The sequence below is a fragment of the Neolamprologus multifasciatus genome, chromosome 12 (genome assembly GCF_963576455.1).
Source record: "Neolamprologus multifasciatus chromosome 12, fNeoMul1.2, whole genome shotgun sequence".
Classification (NCBI taxonomy): Eukaryota; Metazoa; Chordata; class Actinopteri; order Cichliformes; family Cichlidae; genus Neolamprologus; species Neolamprologus multifasciatus.
In genome coordinates, this window is record NC_140450.1 from 8595409 (window position 1) to 8605192 (window position 9784).

Below are 9784 nucleotides of genomic sequence, written 5' to 3' on the forward strand. Positions count from 1 at the left end.
TGTAAAGTATGATTGCCTTAATTAAAAGCAAAGTTGATATTTATGTTACATTTATGAATTTTGGTGCTGGATACATATGACATTTCTCATCAGATTGTTTGTGGGATGACACATCCCTTTGCAAATATTTTTTCTTTTCTTGTTAATTCTAAGCAAAAATGTTTAATTTAAAGCAGGAAATAAACCAAAAGATTAAGAAGGTAAAACAGATTTGGTACAGCTTTTGTTTTATGAATCAGATATTTTGGAAGCGTTTAGGGGAACAAATTATTTCCTACAAAATCTATATTCTGATTATAATTGTAGGTGTTCATATTCTGAGCCTCTGGTATTAATGATGTGCTGAATAAATGGAAAAATAAACATGGGAGTCATTTTCTCATTAACAGGAAAAAGTACAATAAAACTGTATACTCTGGAAAATATACTATTGGCAGTAAAAGTAAAAAAACAAAAAAAAACTTGTCTATCAAAAGAATCTAAAAAACTTGTTTTCTTTATCATCTGACTATGGCCAAATAACTAGTAAATGTATCTGACTGGATTATAATTTAAAGCATTATAATTTATAGCCCCATGGTATGTTTCTTTAAAACAATCTTTGTAAGCTGACTAATGCTTTTAAATACATCATTCAAAAATATACTGGATAGTGTATATATATAAGCTTTCTGAGCAGATCAAAGCTTAGATCATCTTTAGGTCTACTCACTGAGAACAAAGGCTATGCTCTTGATTGTGATGTAAGGCAAAGTGGACAAATTGTAAGAGAATTAGAAATTAAATTGTAGCTGCAAATATCTACTCAATCGTATTACACTACACTGATTAAAATAGGCATGTTTTATGACATTTTGATGAGGGGTGGGCATGTTACTTCCTGACCTTTGTTCTCTGTCATTTTTATAAAACACCCATGAGTCTTTTGATATCAATTATATAACGTTTTTTTCTTGGCATTTTAAATGATATATTTAGTGAGCCAAAGCAAAAAAGTGGTGCTCAAAAGAGGAAGGAAATAGGAGCGCAGGATGGACTTTGGATTTGAGCAATGCTGTCAATAATTTTGGTGATGTTCTGAGAGGTAAGTTGCCTTGTCTTTTTGTTTTTAAGTATTACTAATACTTATATGTTGAAAATGTGCACTCACAGTGTTACAGAGTTCTTATGCCAGTGCATTGAGCTACAGTGTAAGTTTAGTAAAAATTAGCCTCTTAGTAGGCTAATTTAGGTCAGATGTCTGTTGCCTGGAGTCCTCTCTCCTCGTATAAGAAGAAGCTCCCTGGAAATTATTCGAAGATGTGTAAGCTGCAGAAATGAGAAAGCAATTGGTTATCCTAGTAGTTGACGCACAAGTATGGAAGTAATACCCCTTCTTAGCACACAGGGGCGCTGTGATACATGCTGAGTTCAGACTGCGACTCTCTTGGTAACAAAAATCTGTGTTGTCAAGCGTTGCTAAGGAAGTCACGGAGCTACTTTTTAGTCAGTCACCCAGACACCAACAGTGCACAAAAGGTAGCTTTACTTTCAGCCTGATAAAAGAGACATAAATTGTTAGTGCAAACGACAGAAACTACCAAAGTTATCCGTTTGTTAATGTGGTCACAGAAACGTACGCTTTAGGCAGTAGTTAGCACAGCTTTAGCATTTTAGCTTTGTTAGCTGCAGCTGCAGGTTGTTATCCAGTGAAGAGAAAAGCTTAACAGATGACATTGTTGTGTATGTAAACGTGATTTAGATGATGGCTTAAGTAGAATTGTTAAAGTAGACTTTAACATGACTTTACGTTCAGCATTAAAGTTGTTGAAACAAGCAGTAATTGCGTTAGCTCATGTGCTTTGTCGTTGTTAGCTACAGCACTTGCTTTTAATTGCTTGAAATCAAAATGTTTGCTGTTTCCACTGATTATGTATTTGATGCAGTAACCCTCTGCCGTGGCTGATATCAGAAAGTATATCAGACAGTAAAGTGATCGTTTGAAGGCCATGTCACTAAAACAAACTCCGCCGTGTGTTTGAACAGGTCTTGTGCCACTTGAAAATGAGAGCGCTTCATCCACCTCACCACAGCTGGACTCAGACATGAGAAGAGGATGACTGAGGATGGAGAGGACGGCCCCCTCCATCACTCCTGTGAGGCTCCTGGTAAAGGAGACTCAATTGCCAATGACAGCAGCAAACTCAATACCTCCATAGTAGATGTAAAATCCACCAACGGGCACAAGGATGACCTTAGGCTTAGAAACACAGGGGAAGGGATCAGTCCGTATCAGCCCCGCCCCCCCTTGCTACCCAGACTGTCGAAGTCCAGCAAAAGCATTTCATTGGAGGAGACTGTGAGAACCAGGAGGCTGAGAAACAGCCAAGAGAGTCTGAGCGACCCAGCTGAGACGGGCTCCTCCACAGACTCGCTTAAAGAGGATGAAACTGTTGTAGTTCCGAGTGGGTTTGTTCTCCAGGGTACAGCTGCAGTGAGGAATGAGCGGGATCCCAGTGTGAGACCCCATTCTGCTGTTCCAACTGGATCCCCAGCCTTCCGGGACAGAGGGAGTAGTCTTTCTGACTATGAAAGGAGACCCTGCAGCCAGCAGAGCGACTTTACAGTCCAGCAGTGGAGGGCCGCCAAGGTGCGCCTGTCTCCGGTGCAACCCACCGGACCACTGCCTGCTCTGGAGAAGAGCTTTGCGTCAGCCACTTTGAGGGCAGCTAATAGGATTGACAGGGATTGTTTGGATTATGCCATGCCGGCCAGAGAGAAGCTTGGAGAAAGGCTCCACAGGAACCTGAGCGACAGCCGGCTTTTGGAGAACATGGGGTCGGATAGTGCCTCTGTCAACTCCATGAGGTCCACCTACAGCGTACTCAGCCCTATCAGACCGCAGGATATGAGGAACAGGTAGGTAATATAAAGATGCACCTGTAGTCATCATCCTTGTGCTGGATTTGAAGGCTCTATTGTAAGATGTCCTGCAGATTAAAGTAACTGCACTTAGCTTCCTGTTAAACTATAGTTACTTACCAGTCTCTTTCAAGGGTATTAAGCTAGTGACACTTAAAAACAAAAGAAGTAAAATGGGGTGTGTTTTGTTTTTTTGTCTGGATGAGCCCTTTCTAAGCTCACCCACTTTATACTCATATTACCCTTCTATCTTTCCTTTATTACAGTACACTTTAGCTCCAAAACCCCCACACTCCCCTACAAGCTGTGTTAGATTTAATTCATCTTTCATCATTCATCTTTCATTCCTCTTTCCAAGCTAAATTTGAAATGTTTACACGTTAGTCTGTGATACTTTGTGGTAAAGAAATCAACATCTGAGCTGCTTTAGCTTATAAATGCATAAATAAGAATAAACAGCCTCCATTACTGGAGCAAAGAAGAACATAGATGTGAGGAGATTCAGCAGGGTTTTTGACAGGATGAGTGGTAAAATGGTTCTTAGTCCACTGCTTTAATACTTATACAAATGAATTATTGACCTGACCTCAGAGATAGCAGCCTTACAGTCAGCTGTGATTAAACTCGATATATGTGCTGATTTTACTTTTCGTCATCCAGGAGTTTTATGGAGGGCAGCGTGCTGGGTAGTGGTGCCTTGCTTGGGGCTGAGGAGCTGGACCGCCTCTTCCCCGACAGGAGAGTTGGCATCTACATCGCCACTTGGAACATGCAAGGAGAGAAGGTGGGAGGATGTTGGGACCTGCAGCATCTCTCACAAAGGTTTTTCTGATGGAGAAACTGAATCATAACCAAATTCCTGCCATTTTCAGGGCCTTCCAGTCAACTTAGATGATCTCCTCCTTCCGACCGACTCTGAATTTGCACAAGACTTTTATGTTATTGGGGTCCAGGAGGGCTGTCCTGACAGGTGGATCATTTATTGTTTTAAATAAAAGCCGGTTATTATGACGAATTACTCCGTAATGGCTCTCATTTTCTGCATTCTAATATGTAACTTTGTTTGTGTGCAGGAGGGAGTGGGAGACCAGACTTCAGGAGAGTCTGGGACCTTACTACGTCATGTTATATGCAGCTTCACATGGTGTTTTATATCTCACTGTATTTGTCAGAAGAGACCTCATCTGGTTCTGCTCAGGTCTGTCCTACTCTATGTATTAGTTCAGGAGGGATGGTGATTATGAAATGATATTTCTAAATTGCTCATATTTCTGTGGTGACTTGTGTATTTAATAGCATGCTGTCATAAAGACGGGGTCTCTGGAGGTATTAAATGATTAAAATTGATTTCTTGTTCCTCAAAACAGGCTTTAAAAGGTTTAAATAGTCTTTAATTCAGATAGGTCTTTTATACTGTTGAATTAATTTTCTTAACTAATCAATTATTTGAGCTTTAAAATCTGAAAAAAAAAAAATCAAAGCTAAGCTGTGAATGTTTAGTTTTCTAGATTAAACCTTTCTATAATATACTTAAAATGCTGTTTACAAGTCGATATGAATATCAAAACACTTGAAAAGATCCTTTAGTTTCAACTTACAACTCTCTACTGATATCCTTGTTGCTTTGGATGAAATGCCCCACCTACTATAAATGGCCAGAGGATTGTGACAAGGATTTTGTTGTAGTGACATGTTGATTTGTGTGCACAGACATGAACCACCTGAAAAGCGCTATACAAATACAGGCCATTTACCTTTCTTCTTCTTTATTTTTTTGCACAGAGGCGGAGCACGCCACAGTCACAACGAGGATCATCTCGCAGATCAAGACCAAAGGCGCAGTGGGGATTGCCTTCACCTTTTTTGGCACTTCTTTCCTTTTCGTTACTTCCCATTTTACCTGTTAGTAGCAGCTTTTCCAAGTCAGAGAAGCTTTGTTTTTTCTTTTACACTGCACATTAGTCGTGTATTGCATTTAAACCCTACAGCCGGCCAATGTTGCATATTTCTAATGTGTTTTTCTGTTTTTCTCCCAGCCGGTGATGCCAAAGTCTACGAGAGAATACTTGATTACAACAAGATTGTCGAAGCTCTAGCTCTTCCAAAAGGCCTTCCAGATACCAACCCGTACCGCTCCACACCATGTAAGACTCTGAAACTACTTTGTGTGAATGATGTAAAATGTTAAAGCTAATTGGATGGTTTATGCATCAGAATGCTTAATCTTTTAAAGATGTAACAGTTTAAATGTTGCATGCATTCATTCTGATAAGACAAATTATCTTAAGATAAGATAACCTTTATTAGTCCCACATGTGGGAAATTTGTTTTGTCACAGCAGGAAGTGGACAGTGCAAAAGTTATACATTAAAACATTGCATTCATTTTCTAATTGTCCTCCTTTTTTAATCAAATCACAACATGATTGATTGCAACATCTATAATTACATTAAACCTTCCTAGACACCTAGGTTTAGGATTATTTGCAGGAGGAAGGAATAAGCGGTCTGGCTAATGTACAGGAAAGTTTTTCTCTATAAATATAACAATCTATTTTTGTGTTTCCATGGCCATCTTTGTACCAGCAGTTACTGATGATCTATATATGGTTAAAATTGTGGTTAAAATCTTAGTGCTTATAACACTAATTGCCAGAATTCAGTGAAAATCGGTGGAATATCATTTTTCACTGCAGCTGACGTCACTTCAAGATTCGATCAGGTCTTCTGGTTTGGAGACTTTAACTTTCGGCTGGATAAAGACCGGAGTGAGGTGGAGGCCGTCATAAGCTCCACAGTAGGTGGCGATATGAGCCTTCTGCTGGAGCACGATCAGCTCTCCAAGGAAATGAAGGAAGGTATGCACATAGGAAGCCAAAGCGTCAACATTTGCAAAAACTCAGAAAGTTGATTTTGTTCATCTGGACGTCGCGCTTTCAGTGGGAGAAACATTTTGTCACTTCAGACTGAAAAATTGGCTTGGCTGAGTGATGAAAACGATTTTCCCACAGGAAATGCAACGACTGGATGAGCAGAACCAACTTTCTTGGATTTTCTTCCCTAGATGATTTTTTATGCATCTAAACAGTTGCAAAAGCTTTTATAGAAATAGGTTGTTGTTTTCCATTGATTCTTATCCTGTGAGTTGTTTGTCCCTCCAGGGTCAATCTTTAAAGGTTTCCAGGAGGCATCAATACACTTCTTACCCACGTACAAATTCGACATTGGTCGTGATATCTATGACACCACTTCTAAACAGAGAACACCTTCATACACAGTAAGTAGAACAAAGACATTGTGTCGCACATGACAAAAGATAAACACCTTAAGTTTTTTAAAAACACTTTATCTTTTCTATTAAAGTGGCTCTCAAACGCATAGAACCTCTCTGTGTTCACAGGACAGGATCCTATTCAGGAGCAGGCAGGCTAATGACATAAAAACACTCATGTATACCAGCTGCTCGAACATCAAGACCTCGGACCACCGGCCTGTCATTGGTGTCTTTCAGGTCAAACTCAGGCCAGGAAGAGACAAGTGAGTCCTGCTAACATTCACACATACACCTTAGTGGTGTAGTCCTTTTCAATTAAATTAAATTTCAATTTCATTTTAATTTTTAAGTTGGAACTTAATAGCTTTTACTATGACCTATTTGACTGAGAGCCTTCACTCTCAGCGGTGTCACGTTTGGGCCTAGCACTTGTTTCTAGAGAGGCACTGGTGTAGGCTTTCTGGCATGTGTGGAGACTTATTGAGATTAGGCACTGGCACAGGGTCTAGGGAAAAGAGATAAGAGATTTTGTCATCCCATTCAAGTTTTCAACAAGTAACATAATTTATGAAGTAATATGTTAGATCAGATTCAGATGGGTTTTTTAATGACACCAAATCACAGTGGTAGTCAGTCTCAAGCTCTTTGTATTGTAAGGTTAAGAACTCTGCATCAGTAGAAACCCAAGAATCTCCTTTGACTAAGCATTTAGAAAATAAAAGAAGAAAAAAATCATCCCCAAGCAGAAGCAGCCTCGAGAAGACAGAACAGAGTAGAATAGAGAGAGAACGAAACACAAACAGGATGAAAGTACGTGCAGCAGTGACATATAAAGGGGGAGAGGAAGAGAGTCCCCCAGAGGCTCCAGGCTTTAGTGATGTAATAAACTGTGCTGTCGTGGATTTTCGTAGGTAGTGCAAAGATCACCATTGTGAAAGAATCCTGACAATCTTTAGCTGTGGTCACAAAACAGTAGCTCTGTGTCATACAGTCTACATGATTCAAATTTGATGGCCTACCCAGGTTTATTAAGTCCATGTTGCACTGTGTGGGTTGCAGTTAACTTAAAATGCTGCTGAAATATTACAATGCAAAAAAACATGCCTTAAATGATGGTTCTTTTTCACTGGACTGCAATTGATCATTTGGTAAACGATCAGTTGTGCTTTATGCATTTTGACTTTCTAACACCTGTAATGTTGTATTTGCTTGTATTTTTGTCAGCATTCCTCTGTGTGCCGGACAGTTTGACCGAAGCTTGTACTTGGAAGGTATCAGGAGGAGGCGGATCACCAGAGAAATAAAGACAAAGGAGGCCATGAAGAACCAAAGCAGCACGATCTGCACCATCTCTTGAAACCCATTAAGGAACACTCTGGACCAGATCAGGCTGGATTGGATCAGACCTGTGCCAGAAACTGGAAGGCCAGAAAGGACAAAAAGGAAAAACCAAAGTTGTCTTAACTACACAAATCCCAGCTGTGGTCGAGGTAACTGAGGTGCAGCTGTGTCCAGAAGAAGCTGGCTAGACTCGAGGGCAGGGATCTCGAGGTCATGCAGACATCAGCGTTCTGGCCTTTATTTATTCTGCCCCCTGTACTCAAACATGACTAGGGAAGGGGGGTCTCCCTTTGTGGCTTAAAGTTCAGTCACATGCTCCAGTGTGGACTGATAAGACCTTACAGAGAGTAACAATACCTATTTTCTCTCTATTTCTTTGTAGCCGTTTAAGAAGCATCATATACTATAATACTCTGTTTTTCTGAATGCTACACCAGTGTTCAAATGCCTTGTGATTTTTGTAATGAAGTAATGTACTAAACATAACTACAGCACACTTTTAGGTGTCCGTTTTGTTGGAGAGGATTTGAGGATCAGGTCAAATATAGACTCTGAAGAGCATGTTGCACCTTGTTAAGAGCTACTGTTAAATTCAGGGAAATTACAGTTATTTGATGCTTTTATTCAATATTTCTTAAAGGAACTCACTTGCTATAAAAAAAAGTTTGAGCATTTTAATGATATTACTACTATATTACTACCATTATTGCTACCTTTTGTGTGATTAGGCCAAGTGAACCTTTGCAACACTCAACGCAATGCCTTACCTCTCATCTTATTACTGAGTAAACTGTTCATGTACTGTATGTAGCAGCACATTAATCATTTGCATTCCCAGCATGAAGAGCATTCTGTTTTTTAAAAAAAGTGCCTGTGGGTATTGTTTTTACATCATCAGGACCTCTTATCCATAACTGTATCTTTTTATGTCACCTGATGTAACATCCCATAATAAAGGTTTGAAAACACCTTTGTTTGTTGGATACATTTTGCCCATAACAGATGTATTTAAGTGTGGGGGAGTACAATGTGTTGCAATGTTATCAACTTAATATAGTAGTTATAATACTGTGTTAAATCTAAGGTGTAGCTGAGCACCAGCTTCCAGAGCTTAAAGATGAAGCCTGTGTGGGAATCAGTTTCTCCAATGGCCACTTGAGGGTGCTTCTTAAACTGAGTCAAAAATAGTTGTCCCTTTGTCACTACCAAAGGTTAAAGTTAGGGGCATGACTTACAGGCTTACAGCCTCTTGTCAACAATTATGTAGTAAAAAGAAAGTGTGAAATAACTCATGTTTTATAGTCTAGATTCTTCAAAATAGCTATTCTTTTCTTTGATTACTGCTCTGCACACTCTTGGCATTCTCTCGACGAGCTTCATGTGGTAGTCAGCTGAAATGGTTTTCCACTTGTTGGCCCTTTTCCTGTCACTCTGCAGTCCATCAGATCCCAACCCATCTAGACTGGGTTTGGGTCAGGTGACTGTAAAGGCCAAGCCATTTGGTGCAGCACTTTCCTTCTTGGTAAAATAGCCGTTACACAGCCCGGAGGTGTGTTTGGGGTGATTGTCCTGTTGAAAAATAAATGATGGTCCAACTAAACGCAAACCTGAGATGGGATAGCATGTTGCTACAAGATGCTGTGGTAGCCAATCTGGTTCAGCGTGCCTTCAGTTTTGAAAAAATCCCCAAAAGTGTACAGGCGATTGTGGCTCAAGAGTTGGGAGTTCGCCTTGTAATCGGATGGTTGCCGATTCGAGCCCCGGCTCGGACAGTCCTGGTCGTTGTGTCCTTGGGCAAGACACTTCACCTACTGGTGTTTGCCAGAAGGGCCGATGGCCTTCTGTCAGTCTGCCCCAGGGCAGCTGTGGTTACAACTGTAGCTTGCCTCCACCAGTGTGAAAGCGCTGGTACAGCGCTATACAAATACAGGCCATTTACCAGCAAAGCACCTCCAAACCATCACACCTCCTCCACACTTCACAGTGGGAACCATGCATGTAGAGACGATCTTTTCTGTGTTGCAGAAAGACACAGCAGGTGGAACCAAACATCTCAGATTTGGACTCGAGCAGTCTCCTCTGAACAGTTGATGTAGAGATGTGTCTTCTACTGGAACTCTGTCAGGCATTAATCTGGGCTCTAATTTGAGGTGCTGTTAACGTGATTTTCTGAGGCTGGTGACGCAAATGAATTTATCCTCAGCCGCAGAGGTGACTCTTGGTCTTCCTTTCCTGGGGTGGTCCTCGTGAGTTTCATAGTAGTGCTTGG

General features: G+C 40.5%; 1 protein-coding gene across 1 annotated transcript; it reads left to right on the top strand.

The window, feature by feature from the left end:
* The first annotated feature begins 1396 nt into the window (after positions 1 to 1396).
* Positions 1397 to 7693, top strand: inpp5e (inositol polyphosphate-5-phosphatase E). Its single transcript, XM_085180486.1, has 11 exons — positions 1397 to 1518; positions 2026 to 2898; positions 3562 to 3685; positions 3774 to 3871; positions 3975 to 4099; positions 4684 to 4803; positions 4938 to 5045; positions 5597 to 5758; positions 6062 to 6177; positions 6301 to 6437; positions 7399 to 7693. The coding sequence occupies exons 2-11, from the start codon at positions 2096 to 2098 to the stop codon at positions 7529 to 7531; spliced, it is 1926 nt and encodes a 641-aa protein (XP_085036612.1). The 5' UTR covers positions 1397 to 1518; positions 2026 to 2095; the 3' UTR covers positions 7532 to 7693.
* Positions 7694 to 9784: the final 2091 nt, after the last annotated feature.